Below are 18,694 nucleotides of genomic sequence, written 5' to 3' on the forward strand. Positions count from 1 at the left end.
TTATTTAAAAATATATACAAATCAATATGTTTAAACAAAAGCTCTCTTACAAGGGTCTATATGGCAATTGTGTTGAATTATTCAGGAGTCCAGTCGTGACTCTTGGAATGTTCTGCAAGGCTTCATAGACGTCATAAAAATGTAATCCATTGGCTAAAGCTTTTAGTTTCAAAACAAACATTCACGATGAAGAATGGATACGAACTCTTGTGATTCTTGATTTGACGTGCACTGTAACCAAACCACTTGGGAATCAGTAATGCCAATTTCCAGTTTAAGATTTTAGCTTCAGAGGTCACGAAAAGTTTGCAGGTATGTCCTGTAAGACTGTAATGTGCAATAACCACAATCTTCACTTTTCCACCAAGTTTATGGTATGCTTACTTTACATAGCCCATGTGCATGTCTAAAATTATCTAAAAAAAAACTGTAAAAGACTGATTTGAGACTTCACACCATAACAGATCTCTGTGTGCAGCACAGCTTCCTGCTGAACATGATGAAAACTGCTAACAAAACAATTGCAAATAAGACAATTATCATCATTTGTCCAAAATGAACTTCCTGTGCCTTTGTGCGCAATGAACAGTACAATGAAGGGTTCATCAGATATTCTGTCACCGTAAGGTTTCTAACTCTCGTAAAGCATTCTGCCTCACTGATATCGGGCACTGTAATCTCCGTCTCATTTAAGACCATCAACCATCTGTTGTCACAGCAGTTGAAAGGATTCCCGCTTATATGCATGACGGTAAGGTTTGTGGATAAAGCACGAATCAACGAAGGGTTTAAAGTTATAAAAACATTATGTCTTATGTCAATTTCTCTCAGGGGAGAACAACTTAAACTTCTGGGAATTGTATCCAGCAGGTTGTTCGATACGTTCAGGTGGGTTAATGCCGGCATGCACGGTAGAGACAACAGACGAGAGCTGTTTAAGTTGATCTCACTGATAATTAAGGACTGAAGAGTTGTTTGCACACCTTCTAGCGCCCCCTCTTGCATGACCAGTGATGGATTTTTTGCAAGGCTGAGGGAAACCAAAGAAGTCCCCTGAAATGTGTTAGGCTGAAGCATTTTTATGCCATTTCCTTTAAGATTGAGGTGTTTTAGAGTCCCTAAGTAGGCGAATTCAACACAAAGGTCATCAAGATTTGTTTGCTGTGTTGAGTTAATGCTTCCTAAGTGATCAGCAGAAGTGCAAGGTTGGACTGAGTTGTCTTGCAGATTTAGTCTTTCTATTTGTGCGAGTGCACTGAGAAAAGGTGGGGAAATATATACCAGCCTGTTGCTTTGCAGGTCAAGGTGCTTTAGGGAGCGGAAGAAAAGCTGGCGAAGGGGTCCTGAGTCAGAGTCATTTCTCACATCCCAGATGATGCTTTGTAGACAGTTATAGCTGAGATTCAGAGTTTCTAAAGACAGCAATAGGCTTAAAGTCTCGATTGGGAAAGACCTGAAGTGGTTGTAGCTCAGGTCAATATAAATCAGTGGCATGGGCCTCCAGTTTGAGTGTAGGTTGTTTTTTATTGCAATTTTTTCACCTACAATCTCACTATAAAGAGAATTTGTCTCTGACACCAAAGCAGCCTCTGAATAGGAACCGATCATGTTATTCTGTAAATAAAGATACCGCAAACGGTTCGTTTTCGGAACGATTGGAAAATAAAGAAGTTTGTTGTGGCTGAGATCAAGAACTTCAAGCCTGTACAGCCTGCTGTCCTCATGTGTGACAAAAAACTCTACAGAGTTTCTGCTCAGATTTAGAAATTTCACTTGACGCAATTTAAAATCACAAATGTGCGCAAGATTGTTTTTAGCCAAGTTTAACACCTCTAATTGGATCAGTGATTCGAACGTCCCTTCTTCGATCTCAGATATCAGATTGTCGTCAATAGCAATGGCCCTCAGGCTTTTACTCTCTGTGAATAATTTGTGTGAAAGTCTTGTTAAAGCATTACCGGTCATCTTGAGCTGATCGAGGGCGGATTTGTTTCTAAGGTAGTGCTCGGCTGCAAAGTCACTCAGGCCGTTCATTGATATGTCCAAATCCTTCAGCCCGCTGAGGGATTGGAGGGCTTTGCTGTTATTGCCAAGGTTGTTGTTTAGTTCGTTTCTGGACAAATTCAACTGCTCAAGTCGAACCAGGTTTTCAAACAGCCCCTCGGAGATGAGATCCAGCTGGTTGTTGCTCAAGTCCAGCTGCTCCAAGCAAGGCAGCTCAAGCTTGTGCAGCTGTCTGATGAAGTTATTGGACAGGTCCAGTCTTCTGATCCTTATATCCAAATCCACAGGGATAGAAGAGAGATTCCGATTGTTCCAGGACTGCTCCTTGAAATTAAAGGAACACAGTGTGAGCCTCAGAGATGGGGCACTTTTAAAAAATATCAAAACCAGCAATTCTGTAGGCTTAAGAAATAAATAAATAGTGCAAATTTAAAAACATTTAGCATTTATATTGATCATGTTGAACCTACCCTCGAAGCATAATACGTCAGTCCTGTTACGCAAAGGTCATGGCTGAGTGACCAGAGTAGTAGGAAGTTGGAGAACATATGTCTGACCATTCTCCCTCTGCTGCTGCTGCTGCTAAACTGTACCACTGCTGTTGTCAGAGCTCGTATGCACTCACACACACACACACACACCAACACCCTCTTATAGCCATGCTTCATCAAAAAAAAAGGGAGAGAGAAAACAGCTGTGGCCACCAGATAGGGAAGGTGGATACTATATTTAGACAATAAAGACATGACCACGTAGACCGCCTCTTTCTGTCAAGCTTAGGTCACATGTAAGCGAAAACCTTATAATTTGTAAAAAAACAAACAAAAAAAAAGGTTTGTAGACAAACATATTGTGTTTTTAGTGCTAAGTGAAGCCACTTTTAGAGATAAATGCATTTAGAATTTGCTAGCACTTTAAATACAAGTTGAGAAATAATTTGCACCGACACATTATCCCATTTATAACAACTTTAATTAGATGATGATACATTATTTATTGTGGTATTCAAGAAACTTCCTGGGAGATAAATTTATACATTTGTTTGTTCCTGACAAAGTCTCTGGAAACGGAAAGCGTTTTAAAATAGACAAGAGGAACAAATAAGCAGACAGCGCGTAGGTGGAACAGGAGGGAAGCCCCCAGCAAGGTATAAAGGAACATGCCTAAAATAGACTGATGAAAGGAGGTGCTGGCACATGAGTACAAACTTTTGGGAGTCAGCCCAGGACATGCACCCAAATTCTACATTTTAAAGCTAATATATATTTGAAAAAAATGTATTTGCCTGGCAGGAAAAATAGTTTTCCTGCTGCTGCCACTCTGCTTTATATCTGCACAGCCCTCACGCTGCTCAGTGTCAGTTTCCCACTTCCAGCAACAGTCAGCTGCATCCTTATCATCCTCCTACTGTCTTGTCTCAGTTCAGCTGTATGACACCAAAGAAGGTTGAGTCTTCATCTGTAGATATCAGGGCTGTGGGCCTGTCTGGGATCACCAGTTCTAGCTCGTCATCCTGAAGCAACTGCACTGTGCCTGCAACAGAGGACAAACGCTGTCAGAAAGTGTAAATGTATTTAAACGTACAGTACATGTTTGCTATACACAAAAGCCTTTTTACTATTGGTGCTACTTTTGGATTGTTTTTTCTGCTAATGGACTTGTATGTTGTCGGATATCCTGGATATTATGGCCATCTCATGGTTTTTATGAGGGGTGGCCCCCCCACTAGGAAGTTGGCTTGATGGGTTTGTTTCAGATGAGGGGCACTGCCCAGGGCAGAAAAATGGAGCCAGTGCAGAAATACCAAAAACTGCAGTTTGTCTAATGGATGCTTGAGGCTGGCACCAAAACCAGGTCAAATACTCTATAGTACAGTATAGTACTACAGTTAAAAGGCCTGTGCAGCATTAACAAGCATGTTTATAGCCTGGCACAAAAGAAAGATTTGGGAATTTATCGATAAGCTAGTGCATGGTAGCTGAATTTTCTTTTTTAAATGGAGGCTGGTGATATTTAAAACTCAGGGTGTGCCCAGCTTGACAGGTGTCCCAACACAGGAAGTTACAGTTGACTGCACTTGCGGTGTTAGGGCCTTTTGGAGCGTTTATAAACTGAATTATATGAAAAAGTATAATTTGCTGACTTGTTTGAATTACTACAGTTCCTGAGATTCATTAGCCTCTTATTTACCACCAGTAAGTAGATACCCTTTGCAGAAAGCTAAGCAAGCTCCAGTTATGGTTATGTCTGGTTCCAAAAGTGCAAAATAGCAGCTCTCAAAATGCTTCAAACTATTGGCCGACACAGGCTTAAAACCTGGAATAAACTGTGTAGCTGCACAAAGGCCCCGATATAAGATGAACAGGGATTATTTTGAACTGTAAATTATTGCAAAGCTACTTTAGTATAGTGTCTAAGAATAAAAATGTGGAACTAGAAATCAGCACGAGAGATCCACTTTCAAGGAACAGTGTAACATTTTCAAAAATATGCCTATTTGACCTCGATAAGTAGAGGAAGGAACAGCGCTGTGTATTACAGAGAGCGCCTGTATCCAAAAGCAAAAAAACCTCCACAGCAGCAGTCTCTCACTGACCTGCAGTGTAGCATGTGTTGGCAGGATATCTATCGGGCATCGCTTGCAGGCAGCGCAACAGCTCGGCTTCAGCTGAGGCCCTACTTCGAACGACATGACCCATAACTATGCTTGGGCTTTCAAACAAAACCTGCAAATTAAGCAGAACATTACCTAACTGGTTGGAACAAATCATATGCATGATCAATTTAGTTCTGCTCGAGTTAGAGTGACACAATACTTGTCCAAACACCAAGTAATAACCGTCTTCTTGGACAACAATTCTGTTTTCCTTTTGTGAAATTGCATTTCCTCGCTGTGCAGAAACAATCCAAGAGATCACAGTTATATTTCCTGTGAGAAAAAGGCAAGATACGCTTCATCAAAATAATGGCAGACGGTACAGCCAACGACTTGGATTTAGTTTTACCTCTTATGTCTGGCCGTTTGTTAGTGTCAGCCCTTAACTGCAGAAATGCTGTTGAAGCTGGCAAGAGAAGGAAATAAACACTCGACTTTCATTTTTTTATTAACTTAGCATATACTGTTTGTGCTGTCATTACCAGATTAGACTGGAACTAACAAGATATTTTCAGTTCTCAGCTCTGACCCACCTCTAGAACTGCCTGGGTCCCTTTTGACTCTCCTAGAAGATATCTTCAGAGAACTGTGAGCTTCCTGGAAGACTCTTGACTTAATGTCCTATGAGAAAAACAAAGCCTTGCGATAAAATTTATTATTGCAGCGCTATCTGAACAACTCACTAATGGTATAAATCTCAGTAGTACAATGTCCAAGATGACTCCATCCTGTATAATCAGTGACATACCTCGCTTGTTTTAAGCATCTTGGCCAATTTCCCATCGACTCCCTCAGAACATGGTTGATTTAATTGTAGAATTATGTCTCCTTGGAGTTTGCGAAAATCATTTTCTAAAACCCTGGCTCTGTGCACCAGGAAAAGACTGAGACAAAACATGAACGCTGTGAGTGATAATAACGCATTATAGAGCATTTTGAGACTAACAAGCTGTCCCCCCCCAGTCCCCAAGTTACTCAAACGAGTGAAGTCACACATCAGTACACTCCGGAAACCTAAACGTTCAGTTTCAAAATTAGTTTTTAAAATGAGGAACTATCTTTGCCCTGCCTCTCAAGATGGAACTCATTTGGACTGCATGAAAATTACAGCCAAACTCTGAGATGTATTGTGAAACTCGCAGTTGAAGTAAAAAGCCACATTTTAATAAAGACAAAGGCCTCGCTCGCAGAGCATCATTTGTTCTTGTCAGTACTCGTGCCAGCTCAGTCCGATATGAAAGAGAAGTTGTAACCTTTTAAATTAATACCACTGGCTGCACAAACACAAGAGACGAATGGTTTAGACAGAAAATGAAACATTTTAATCCATCAATCAACTCCATTTACAAAAGTATATCCCATTTTATATACAGTATGTACAGACATGTATTAACAACTATCATTTCTCTACATGGATTCATTCATAAGGTAACTAAACAATAGCACTGTAACAAAACATATCACTGATATTCTGCAGGGATGTTGTAGTGCAAATGCGCGCAAAATATATAGTGCTGTTGCTCTGTGAACACCTTATAACTCCAGTTTTAGTGGATTTTCTTTACTTTGCATAGATACTTTTATACTTGTGTTGAACATTTGCATCATCTTTCATTTTCTTAAAAATGTTAATATATTCAAATGAATTAAAAAAGGCCAACAAAGCCCCAGAACAAAACATTTCAAATAGCTATTTTAGCTATTTTTAGCGTTTTTTGTTTTTTTGGAGATACAAGATTATCATTCAACAGCACTTAGTATACATCAACACAGTGTCCTTCCTCACTTTAAAGAGAGATCCCGTCTTTGCCGGTACAAAATGGCGACTACAAATAGAAACTCTTCTCTGATGAGAACATTTGGTTCATCGATCTCTGCGCAGAATTAAAGTAAAGGGCAGCAGAAGTTGTCTTATTTGGTTCATTTGAATACAGACATCTGTGAAAGTGAACAAAAGTCACTAAAGGGGCGTCCTCAATTTTTACCAGCCCTCTAAACAGAGGCAAAACATAGGCTTTTAAATTACTGTGTCAATCCCACGTCAGGCAGGATGAACAGGCAGTGTGATTCTGGGCTAACGTGACTGCTGCTTTTTGGTTACGCATCGGGGGGGGGGGGGGTTGGGGGTGGGTGCTGGTGACTGTGCAGTTATCCGTTCTGTCCAGCAGATGGAGCCTCTCCAAGTCTGACACTTCCCAGGAAAGTGGTGTGGTTGGTCATATTGATGAGTGTGTACTCATGAGCTATGCGTATATAGATCTTTTGGCCAGCGCGGAGTGGGCTCACACCAGCCGTGTAGCAGGTGTTGAATTTGCGCTGGCCCGTCTCAATGCTGCAAGTACAGCGGAGGAATGGGCTGGAGTCCACCATCACATCATAGCTGGCAATGTCAGTGAAGTTGAGGTAGTACACCTGGTAAATGGGGCGGGGAGGGGGCGGAGGAGGGGGGCATACAAATCACAAGACTTTAAAGTGTGTACGACTCCACATGATAATTTCAGGGGTTAGTTAAAGCTGAAACAGCTGCAATATTAAAGAAGCCAGCATGAATATGAGTTATGAAGCTTCACATTTAGCCACAGGGAAAGGGCAAAAGAAATACATCTTACATTAAAAAGGTAACATGTATATGCTTAAACAAAGCAGACAGGTCAACTCTGTCATTCTTGAGCTTAGCTTTAGAACGACTGCCAGCTCTTTTGACTATCAACTGTAAATTTAAAGAGTTACGTCAAGGACCGTACTCACTTCTACCTGACTATATATGAAGTAGACACCGTCCAACAGCACCTCTAGCTGCCCAGTGCGAGAGTGCATTTTAAACACGCGGTGATGGATGGACACCATCTTCCAATTCTTAAGGATGCCTTGAGACAGATCTAAACATATCACAACAAACACACAAAGAGGGTCAACATAAACAGCTTTCAGCAGAGCTTAACTGCAACCAGAGCTCAGCATTGACACACAGTATAAACCTGCTAATGATGCTTACCTGTGATGTGATGAAGGATAATCAGAATCAGTTAGCATGCAACATGAGTATGAGTTACCATTCCAGATTGTAAAACGGCTATAGGATAACTTTAGGATGTCTATAATCCTACACAGTGCTATGGGTAAAAACTGGCAGTAACATTTACCCTGGATAGAAAATCCTTGGTGAGCACAGAAATACTTAAAAATGACCAAATCTGGCATGCTGGATCTCAAGTATAAACATTCACTGCATGTCAACAATCTACTGTGTTTATATTTTTTCTCTTGTAATTCTGAGGTTTAGCAGGCACGTCTATTAGCACACATCCAGAACTCTGTGTTTAACCAATGGCAGGGATTATGCATGCTTTTTTGTTCTTTGTGACTAAATGAGCGTAGACTGAGCACCCACCTTCTCTGACTTGGATCGTAGTTTCCTGCCCCTGCAAGTGAACCACTGCTGGCTGGAAGACAAAAGATCTCTGGTGACTAATCCAAATTCACGTAAAACAGGAGAACAGCTGTTTCACCAGAAGCTGCGACTGGGAGAAAATTGTATGCAAAATTTTAAAACGGTGACATACTCTTACCTGGAATTCCTTTGTTTTGCCCTTGTCAGGAACCCCTGCAAGAGCAAGAGGGAGACGTGTTCAAATTCTGGCCTCTGCACTGCCGAGGTGAGAGGATGATTAAAAGAAAACAAACTCTGGCATAGTTTAAAGATAGATCATTTCTGCTCCACACAATGTTTGACATCCTGCACCAGAAACTCTCACAGTGCGAGCAATGAGTGAATCAATTTTGACAACTTGAGCCCCATTCTGCTGTGGGAAAGTGTCTGGATACAGGAAATAACTGTAATCTAAGAAAAGGATCTCTCTGCTCGTTTTCAAGCTCTCTGGCTCGAGTATTGCTTATTGAGGAGGATTCGATGCAAGTTATATACCTGCTGGACCTTGAGCGCCTGGTGGTCCTTGTGGCCCAGGAGGTCCTGGAGGCCCTGCAGGTCCCACAACATTGCTTCCTGGAATACCTGGGATTCCAGGGATACCCGGTGGCCCCTGTGGACCTGGGGGACCAGGAGGGCCAGGTGGTCCTGGCACAGGCCTTTTTTTCACTGTGGAGAAAGATGGAATAAACGGTTAGCACTCAAGTTAGTTTTAATTATAAATCACCACAAATCACTAATTTGCCGGCAAGTATTACATTTACATAGATACTGAAAGCTTGTCGCCCACTTTGAGTTAAGGCGGTTTTTGGATGACTTCTCAAGTGCATTTGTAGAAACGTGCAGCAGATAACAGTCAAATGAATGACCATAATAACAGAAACGTATGCCGGATTTTGTCATACCTCTTTTTTTCTCTTTCCTTTTTTCCTTTCCAGTTGATTCTGAAAGAAACCGAAGCAGCGTGATTAAGCTTCAAATGCCCTCTTCAACAATTATCATCTCAAATGACACATCGAGCATCCAGATCATTCCATGTAGGTATCCTAAATAGGCTGAAATAACAGATTGAGATGGTGTGCACTGAACACTAGAGTGGAGGTATGTCAGTCTGTGGTATCTTGTAGTGTAGTAATTTGTAAGTGTGGTTTCACCTCCTCTGTATGAACAAGTGCCTTAAGCATTCACAGGCAGTGGAACTGGAGAAGATCATTAGAGAGATACTTTATCCTGCCAAAATCCTTTTCTTTGAATTAAGCCCAGATGGAGAATGCAGATGAAAGTGTGTGTGTGTGCATGTGTGTTTGTGTGTGTGCGTGTCTCCTCCTTTACAACCATGTGTATGGATGTGCATGCACGGATGTTGGTGGGGCATCTATGTCAGTGCTTGAAAGCACTCTCAGTGTTTGCATCTGCAAGAGGGTGTGTGTGCGCGCGCACGTATATGTGCCGCGCACAGCTGAAGAATCCTTTTCAAAAAGCTGTCTCGGTTGCTCTTGTGTTTACCATGTCATTATAACTACAAAGGCCATTTAACCTTAAACCCTCACAGTTTGAGTCCCCCCTCAAACATATGGCCAGTGTTTCTCCTCTGGCTAAATGACTGGATGCATCCGCATAGATTTCTCTTAACGAGCAGCCCTATCTGGAATCTGGTGCCCGTTAGGAGTGCCGAGGACGCACACACGTGCGCACATGTGCAAACACAGGACACACACACACACACACACACACATCTAAGGCTGAGATTACAAAAGCCTTTGTCTGTGCGCTAAGAGCAGAGGAGAGACCTGGGAATGATTAGTGTTTAGAGGCTCAGGACTTTACTGATTTATGTATAAAGTCTCGAAGGTGAGTTTTTTTCTTCTAATTTAAACACAATCACTAAACTTGCCCCCAAGTATTCAGTGTCACGAGACAGACATTGGAATGCCTTGTGATCGTGCTGCACTTGTTGCACTCAGACGTGAAACTTCAAAGGCTTCCCTCCCTTTTCTTTCTCCTTTTTTTTTTATTTGCATAGTGCAGATTCTAAACAAAAAGAAAAAAAAAAACAAACTACAAAAGCAAATTCAGACATACCGGCCACATGGTTTACCACGGAGCTATTGATTAGCATAAATCAATTCAGCAGAATTAATGAAAGCTATGCTCACGCATGGTTGCCGGGTTCTCGAAAATGACTCACAAAGTCAGTATGCTTTTTGTCATCTTCTGCGATATTAATGTCACTGATAACACAGCTGGACTCCAAAGTACATAACTGCTTTGCTGACAGCTTCAAACAATAAGAAAAATAAAAAATAATTACTTTAAATAAAAAAAAAAAAAATTGGTGGACGTAATGTTATTTTTAGTGGAGGGGCAGGGGATTGGGGGGGACCCGGGCTTCGTTGTCTGTTTCAAATTGGTGCAGCCCTCCCAAACTCCTTGTTGTCCTTGTTTGCCATCCAAGTAATAATCAATCCCATTCCATTGAATCTCTCGCTCTATAAACACGGCAACATTATGCGGTGGCGCTGCTTTGTTAAGTAAGCACAAATCAATAAAACATCAATTCCACACACACACACACACACAAAGAAAGAAAGTGAGAAACCATCAGCAAACAGTTTGCAAAATTTAAGACCTCATAAGCCAGTTAATTACACTTAATTGAGTCCTGTTCAAGCAAATGCGTGTTACAGAAAACATTGCTCAACAGTTGACTCGCTAGTTGCCAAGTACATATCCAGAAAACAAACTGATGCAGGTGCAACCAGAGAGCTAAAGTTAGTTTCTTTTTTTAATGATTAATGGAAAATAGATGATGTGCTTGAAAACCCCCCCAACAAAAACAAAAAACAAAACAGAAGACCAACTTAGGAGGCAAAAAACAGTCTTGTGTATCAAGGCGTAAAGATCAAAGAGACAATAGTATTAAAGGATGTCAAATGCTCATAACACACGCAAAAAAAGGGCTGCACCTGTTTCTGGCTCCTTGCCGGGGCTTCTTTTCGCTCGCTGAGTTATGCCCCTGTTATCCTCTGTGCCGTGGAAGTCAGCTTTTCTGTACAGTAACTTCTCCTGGTGGGACACAAAGGAAAATATCATTAAAGACGGAAAATTACGCATGGAAAAAGGTGCCACATCTTTTGAGCACGCTGCGCCTATTGTTACCAGCTGCTGCCACCTTAGATGAATTCGGTGAACCCAACACAAAAGGGCTGAATGCTACAAAGTTTTTGAGAGCGAAACTCTTGCTACAAGTGGCCTTTTCTATTCTTGGGGGGTATAATGTTTGCACAGACACAACTTGGGGCAGTTGAAAAGATGCGAGACTGTCAGCCAGCACATTCACATGCGGCCAAGTCATTGTCTGTCCCATTTGGGCTGTAACGCATCCTGTAACCCAAGTCACTTTTGTCTGAGTTTCTGACGTTTGAGACAGTCACCTGGACACGACTGCTTCTAAAATTCACCTTTTTATACAAAAGGAGGACATGAACTGCGGTTAATCTGAGAGCAATACCCATTCATATGGCACCTGGTCCCAGCCCCATTCAGTGTTGGCATGAATAAGCTACAAAATAAATTGTCAAAGGAAAAGGATCTGATGTAGCTGGTCTGGTCTGAGCTCATCCCTAAAAACAGGGGAAGTTGCACTACAGCGGCGGATTGTTCCCATGGGCAAGTGAGCGGCGGGACAAACCGCACGTTTGTTCATCTGGGACTGGTTCTGGTCGACCTACATTCACATGAACTCGGTAGGACGCACTGACCCGACTGTAAGACATTCGAGACGTGTCTGGTGCTGACAAGGCAATGTTTCGTGCTAAGGATTTAGAGTTTAAAATATGGATTGCTCCAAGTTGCTTTCTGTTTGAACAGCCAGTTTGTGATCACATCTTTGGAGGATTCCCAGAAAACAAAAAACAACAACAAAAAAACCAAAAAAACCCCCCCCCAAAAAAAAAAACTCAAAAACTGGCACTGAAAACACAAACGAGACCACCCAAAGCCAACTCTTTTCATCAGGCCTCGCAGTAAACGAGACAGCTTTTTGGTCACACTTTGGGGTGTCAGCATAAATAAAAGGTAATAGCCCGAGACATTAAGGCCCTCCATTGCTGACAACCAGACAGCTTGTAGAGAGCTGGACATCTGCTCGGTGTTTGGATAACTGACATCTACCAAAGCAGTGACGCATGCGGCACCTTAGCACGGATCAAAAGATAATAAATAACCACGTATCGGCTCGCCTTACTGCTTAGAAACAAAGCAGACAAGCTTACCGACAGACACTTTGGCCTTCCTTGGGGGGCCTACCCCAGTAGTGCCCAGGATGATATATTCCCTGTTTCCATCTGTGACACTCGAGTAAACATCGTTATTAAGTCGCGATGACAAGTAAGCTCCTTCTCCTGAAAGCAGCGTGAACTCCCAGGGTCTTTTTGTGGGCCTTTACAAGGCGGAGCCGCTGCAAAACACGAAAAGAAGTTATGGTTCGAATTTCTTCTATACCTCGTCTCAGATGTGGGAACCCTCCTTTTTTCCCCTCCTCTGGATGGGGGATGAGATGTATCATGTCAAACACCTGACGCCGACTGTGTTAGGCAAGTTCGACGCAGTTAGCGTCTACATCCCTGACCAGCTGCCAGCTGTGTCTGACCTTACGAGCACGGGAATTCCAGCTTGATGGAGGACTGTGTGTTGGAACAGATTATCGGCGCGCAGACCTCCAGATGTTCCTGCGAGCGGCAACGTTTGCTGTTCATTTGGTGCGCAGGTGCCTCCACATCTCCTCTCCAGCTGTTGGCATACCGGGGGGGGGGGGGGCTAGCTTTTACCTCTCAAAGGATTTGTGGTGTATATTCAGCCATATGGCGTTACACTTTCTTCTGTTCTGACAGCCAAACACGATTCAACAGCCAATTTCTGGCCCGAGATTAAGCCCCTGCAGAACGACAGAAGACAAACAAGCAGTCTACGGGGCTACTACCAAACTGGTGCGCATCGTACTTTAGATGAAGGCAACAAAGTGATTTTTTTTTCTTCTTCTCCTTCCATTATATGACTATGAGAAATGGTTTTTCGCCCTTTTTTGCTTCATTTCACTTCATTACAACATTTACAGCCTTCGTACCCTTCAAAGGCACGCAGAGTTACAGTAAATCAGGATGACAATGTGTTGGTATGTATGCCAAGTGCCAACTATTGAGTAAACCATTCTTTTTCAGCGCATGGGGAGAAAAAAATGCTATTAATTAGAGGGCTTTCAAATCTTCAAAGAGTGGGGGTTGCTGTTGCGCGCAGATTCCCTGTTGCTTCGTGAGGATATGACTAAAATTCAATCACCCCAGGGATGTGTAATTTTGGGATAACAAGACTCCTTTTTTTGCCTTATTAACACTTACTATTACAAACTGCATATATTCTTACCAGTTAGCCTCAAAAGGTCCTTGACATTTGCAGCATTTCAAGTGTAATGCAAGAAATAAAATGCTGCAGGTCTCCAGTAGCATTTTTTACTCACAGTTTTCCACAAATACAGACTTTCTGGCTGCAGCGTTGTCTGTAAATCTTGCAAAGTCAATAACAGTTAGTGGCCGCTAAGTTGTAGTTGAAAATTTGATGTTGCAAAGCTTGAGACGGTGAAACTGAGGGCTGTTTGGGTGTGGTTGCGATTTACATGCCCATCACTGGCTGAATGGGCATTACCAAGTTCAGTGGCATGCATACTCCTGAGAGCTGATTACACCTAATATTCCTGTGATGTGCACTCCTGGGTCCGACAGCGACTTTGCGTTTTCTTCTTAAATATCACTTAAAGAAAAGGATCCTCCCCATAGCCCGTATCAGAGCCCGCTCTTTGAAAGGCCATGTGTTTTTAACCATAACTTGGGTAATTTAATAACGCTATGCATAGATTGTCATCTGAAAATCTGTGGAGCTCAACCTAAGGGAAATGTAGCCTGTCAGCAGCCAATCACTTTTCAAATTGTTGCAACACTCGCTGGCAAACCTACTCCTTGTTGAGTGCTGAGAAGGCCTTGAGAATTTATTATTATGGTGGATGTTTGCAACTCTGGACTCAATCTTTACTGGGCGTCTACGCCATCTGTCTGTCAAGACGATTCAAGCTTATACGGAGCAAACGCTCGCAGCCTCGCCATTTCTGATGTTTCTGCTCTCACGACTTGTGCTTTTATGTCTGCGCTGATTGATCCCTGATATGTCGACCTGCTCTCAGCGCATGTACGATACTGCTGTTTTAACCAATTATGCAGCGGTCACAATTAAAGTAGATGTGGGTGACAGCCCACCCGGGCGCCCCAGAGCTTGTACGCTGCTGAGGACTTTGCGTCCCATCAAACTGACTTTTTTAATAGCCGTTAACTAGACTCCAGATGTTTTAGCATCTGTTCTTTGGGGGGGACTTTAAAGGCATACATCAGAGAGGAAAATTATTTCATATAATAGCTATAAGAAAAGTGTTAGGCTCAAGAGTAAAACGCTCTCTGAGCTTACATTTTGAAATGTTTCTGTGGACGTTTATTACATTTCACTCGCTGCTGTAAGGTGAACGAGGGTCAGGCTGACTGAGGGAGACACTTGCTCTCGCTCGCCTTACATCACATTTGTGGCACAGATTTTAGCGCCCCCCCCCACACACACACACACACCTGGGAAGGGGATTTTTTACTGTTGGGAACTATGCGGGGTCTGCTGGACAGCTGGGATTTACTGCCTTGCTCACGGGCATACCCACTGCGACTGGTGAGGTGACGACTGTTTGTTCACTTTGTGGGCCCAGATCATAAATGAACAGATCATCGACTCATTAAGAAGCAGCTAGAAAGATCTGAAAAAAGTGAGAGCTTTTAAATTAGTGCTCAAAATTTAACTGTTTCCAAAGAAACTAAATGAATTTCTGTTACCAAACATTTCATATTTCCACTTGTGGTTTGACTGCATAGTTTAGATCTCTTAAGACCTATAAACAGTGCCAGCTTTGTCTGCAAAACAATATTGTTTCCAATACTGTGCTTACATCTGAGAAAATGAAGATTATAAAATGTTTTTTTTTGTAAAACATCCAAGGAGACACAAATGGTCCCACACAGAGTCTGAACTCAGTTTGATAGCTTTTGGTTATTTTCTTTTTTCGCCTCGCATCACCTCACGGGCCTTTCCTCCCCTGTTCAGGGAGAGATTCTGGAAACCGATTACACACTTGTAGTATCACGGCTTGTACAGCCAAGATTCTTATCTGGAAGTTTTAGCCACGATCATGACCTTCAGATCAGGTGTGCATCTGCAAAAAGAAACTGCAAAGAGAAGGCCAAGCCTCAGTAATAACTCTACTTGTGTTTTCTTTCAGTGGAAAAAATGACAAGTGTTGGCAAGATTAAACATTCAAGAAAAAAAAAACTAACTTAAGAGTAGAAGGAAAAAGAAAAGAATAAATATATTTATATCATTTAAAACTAGTTTAGTGCTAAGACAGCTGATTTTCACTTCAAACAACTTTATTCTTCCTTGATATCATGACTTCAACTAACCAAAAAAAATTTAAAAAATAAAATCATCTTTTCATTAATTCATTGTGGCAAAATTTGCTCCTGACACAACAACTGCAGTGGGACCTATCAGAAAGACTCTCTGTCGCTATCCCACAGGTGTGTAGCTGACATCAACATTAAGGCTGACTTCAAAGACAGGTGTGGTTATGCTCATATGTATGAAGTATTACGTACTAACGCCGCAACCACTCTGTACCTGGGCGTCACGGTTGGTGTGATGCCAATGCGTTGGCGCTCTCTAGTTTTGTTTGACACTGACCAGCCCTGCTGAATGGCCGGATGTTAAGGTTGCTTTTACATGCCGACAGACCACACCGCTTGGGTTTTTCAAGACACAATTCGACCACAAAACAGGTCCATCTGAACGGAGGCTGCAGCACTGCACTTACGTGACAACAGAGCCTCGCTGTATCATATATGCTGTTGGAAAGCTGGCCTGTGTTGGTATGGACCTGACGTTACTGTACTTTGCTTTAGCTTTCTCAAGGCATCTCATGTTTTTGGTTATACTTGTCTGTATATACCTGGCCATCACGTGAAATTTCCCCAATGCTCCTGAAGTGCCTTTGATGAAGAGCTGTGTGAAAAATCCAATAAACAATTTTAACCCCCCCCCCAAAAAAAAAGAAGAAGAAGAAAGATCCTTCAAAGGAAATGCCAGAAAAGCTAACAAGTGTGGCTGCTGCGTCTAAATGCCACATGCTCCTGTTTCTCCAACTATGTAAACTGTGGGATGTGTAATCAGAGTTGTTTAATGCAGACATCTGGCAAGGACAGCATCACAGCACTGTTAAATATTTACAGCTGGGCCACAGTCTTTCACCTCATGAAGCGTCACCATCTGGGCCAAATACCAGGCCCATCTCACTCGGCTTTAACTGGAGGAAACCACTACTATCTAAAATAAGCTTAGCAAAGAGGACACACAGAGGACTAAATTAATAGGCTGAGCTCATGAAAGGAAAATGTTAACGGAGCAAATCCAAATATGAGCAATGGATCTCATTAATCTTTCCTACTGAGGAATAAATGCGCCCATCCTGGATAACTTGAATTCCTCTGGGTGGTTATCCAGCTGACAGCTCTGCACAACTAAATGTCCAGCCAATGCCCCCCCTACACACAGAATATAATTTTCTCTGTTAAAAGGTTACACAACTGCTGACATATGAGCTAATTGAGCAAGCAATGCAAAGTTGAGAGGTGCACTCGGGCCTTTTGTGCTGATGAAATTAGGGAGGTAGTGTGTGTGTGTGTGTGTGTGGTGGTGTTGTGGTGTTGTGGTGGTCTTAGTGGTTAGTGGGTTGTTGCCAAAAGCCACAGACAACACAAATGACCGTTCAGTCAGCCCTGCTGCCAAGGAAGAAAACACACAAGAAGTGGGGCTGGCTTTGCTCCAAGTACCAAGTACCCTCATCTAAAGTCCTGATGAATTTACATCAGCCCTTGGGCTTTGCACCTGCTGGTGATCCAGTTAATTTTCTGTCCACCTGCTCCAGCACATAGCCTGACCTGCCTCTGCGATTCCAGCTGGGCAGGTTGCCTAAGTTCTGAGTACTGGACTTCTGTCTGCTCTGGGACCGAGTCAAAGTGGGTTAAAATGTGGTTTTACTTAATAAATAATTCGCCCATTATATTAATCAATGAGTTTACTGAAAGTTATTTTCCCCCCACAAAAAATAAATAAATGAAAGAACGGATTTTCTTTACTCAACAAAGGCAAAAATCGGAACCACAACTGCCCTAATTCTTGTTCAACTTATGCCCACCCTGGATGTGTTTACCTGAACCAGAGACACTGGCTAGGTGACAAGATTTAAAGCCTACACCTTTCAGCGCGTCTCAGTCCAGAAAGGCGGAATGACGCACACGGGGGCGCAAATCCATCCTTTCAAAAACAAAACCCCCAAAAAACATACTTGTCTGGAAACTGAGCTGATAAAACGCCGTGACAGGCTACTGTAAAAGAAGTTGCCCAGAAACATGCCGTAACAGCGCAGACACAAAACCTGACACCGTGATACCGGGAACAGGAGGACCGAGCGGAGGTGAATGAACACGAACAGCCTCCGCGTGAGGAATGACAACAATGTCGCCTTAAAGAAGCTCCGGTGTCTCTTCATTAAGTCTTTGTTTTTTTTTACCTCACGACTCTCTCCTCCGCGGCTGCTGCCGGAGTCCAGTCGGACTGGGTGGCTGAGCGAGAGCACCTCCGCCGGGTCAGCCAGGTCACTCCCCGCCAGTGTCATCACTGAGTCCCGCTTCTGGTGAATAATTTCCCTTTTGACCTGGGACCGAAGGTCCAAATAGCAGACGAGGGTGACAGCGTGAAGGGTCAGCGACAGCAGGAATAATCCCAGGAACACAACGCTGCTGCTCCGACTCCTGCACTTCTTGCTGCACGTGCACGGAGCCGCTATGGGCATCACTTTGTCCGGGAAATCCTCCGCGGATGAACCATCGCGTGCCATTATCGGACGGAGGGGCGAGTCATATGCTCCTTATCTCGGCATAATCGGCTCGTCTGTCTCGCGCGGGCCGCGGCTATTCATTTACATGGAGACTCATAGGTGCAGCTGCAGCAGGTCGGTGCAAACTTCTCGGAGTATCTGTAGTAACAATGGAAACCCGCCCACCTCTCCTGTGATTGGTCCGGCGCAATTAGCAGCCCAGAGGTTGGGGGGGGTGGATGCAGTAGGTGCAGTGGTTGAGCGACACCCGATGGAGAGAAGGAGCTACTGCAACGCCTCTGAGACAAAGATGTGAGAATTTCTTCCCCCGCTCTTTTCTTATGTTTGTTGTTCAGTGTTGTGTGATTATTTCATGGACTTCTTTCAGTGATTTATTATATCTTACCCGAGTGTGAATAGGAAAAGGGGGGTTGTCACCGGTGTAATGTATAATGTTTATATGTGTGCTTTTTTAAAAATGTGTTTTAGGGGTTTGGACATGCAATTTTTCACTGGCCTGCTTTGTTTGGCACTTGGTTTTGTTATGTGGGTGGCACATGAAGTGGTGGTCCTGTGTGAAGAACTGATTCAG

At 42.9% G+C, this 18,694-nt stretch overlaps 3 protein-coding genes across 4 annotated transcripts; all 3 read right to left on the minus strand.

Annotated features, from left to right (window-relative positions):
- Positions 1–300: 300 nt before the first annotated feature.
- LOC113029254 (transforming growth factor beta activator LRRC32-like) lies at positions 301–2,878 on the minus strand. Its single transcript, XM_080307021.1, has 2 exons — positions 2,475–2,878; positions 301–2,328 (listed from the first exon to the last, which is right to left on the minus strand). Exons 1-2 carry the CDS (start codon positions 2,748–2,750, stop codon positions 451–453), a joined length of 2,154 nt encoding a protein of 717 aa, XP_080163147.1. The 5' UTR covers positions 2,751–2,878; the 3' UTR covers positions 301–450.
- Positions 2,879–2,954: 76 nt separating this feature from the next.
- Positions 2,955–5,660, minus strand: LOC113029265 (tumor necrosis factor ligand superfamily member 13B-like). The gene is made up of 6 exons (XM_026180050.2): positions 5,409–5,660; positions 5,194–5,281; positions 5,010–5,066; positions 4,821–4,933; positions 4,601–4,730; positions 2,955–3,537 (listed from the first exon to the last, which is right to left on the minus strand). The coding sequence occupies exons 1-6, from the start codon at positions 5,655–5,657 to the stop codon at positions 3,422–3,424; spliced, it is 753 nt and encodes a 250-aa protein (XP_026035835.1). The 5' UTR covers positions 5,658–5,660; the 3' UTR covers positions 2,955–3,421.
- Positions 5,661–5,959: 299 nt separating this feature from the next.
- On the minus strand, positions 5,960–18,269 carry eda (ectodysplasin A). Of its 2 annotated transcripts, none has more exons than XM_026190397.2 (8): positions 17,797–18,269; positions 11,054–11,153; positions 8,993–9,031; positions 8,586–8,756; positions 8,230–8,264; positions 8,052–8,103; positions 7,415–7,539; positions 5,960–7,072 (listed from the first exon to the last, which is right to left on the minus strand). In XM_026190397.2, exons 1-8 carry the CDS (start codon positions 18,121–18,123, stop codon positions 6,809–6,811), a joined length of 1,113 nt encoding a protein of 370 aa, XP_026046182.1. In that variant the 5' UTR covers positions 18,124–18,269; the 3' UTR covers positions 5,960–6,808. The 2 variants fall into 2 exon arrangements, with proteins under 2 accessions (XP_026046182.1, XP_026046173.1); XM_026190388.2 differs by having other exon boundaries at positions 7,409–7,539.
- Positions 18,270–18,694: the final 425 nt, after the last annotated feature.

Source organism: Astatotilapia calliptera, chromosome 2 (genome assembly GCF_964374335.1).
Source record: "Astatotilapia calliptera chromosome 2, fAstCal68.1, whole genome shotgun sequence".
Taxonomy (NCBI): domain Eukaryota; kingdom Metazoa; phylum Chordata; class Actinopteri; order Cichliformes; family Cichlidae; genus Astatotilapia; species Astatotilapia calliptera.

Coding starts and splice junctions, on each gene's coding strand:
- eda (XM_026190388.2), bottom strand. CDS start 18,123: ATGGCACGCGATGGTTCATCCGCGGAGGATTTCCCGGACAAAGTGATG. Junction 11,154..17,796: donor GCGGAGGAGAGAGTCGTGAG/GTAAAAAAAAAC, acceptor GTGTCCCACCAG/GAGAAGTTACTGTACAGAAA. Junction 8,265..8,585: donor AGGCGCTCAAGGTCCAGCAG/GTATATAACTTG, acceptor TTGCTCTTGCAG/GGGTTCCTGACAAGGGCAAA.
- LOC113029254 (XM_080307021.1), bottom strand. CDS start 2,750: ATGTCTTTATTGTCTAAATATAGTATCCACCTTCCCTATCTGGTGGCC. Junction 2,329..2,474: donor TGACGTATTATGCTTCGAGG/GTAGGTTCAACA, acceptor TTTAATTTCAAG/GAGCAGTCCTGGAACAATCG.
- LOC113029265 (XM_026180050.2), bottom strand. CDS start 5,657: ATGTGTGACTTCACTCGTTTGAGTAACTTGGGGACTGGGGGGGGACAG. Junction 5,282..5,408: donor AGATGCTTAAAACAAGCGAG/GTATGTCACTGA, acceptor TTTTTCTCATAG/GACATTAAGTCAAGAGTCTT. Junction 3,538..4,600: donor CAACACATGCTACACTGCAG/GTCAGTGAGAGA, acceptor CCTCTGTTGCAG/GCACAGTGCAGTTGCTTCAG.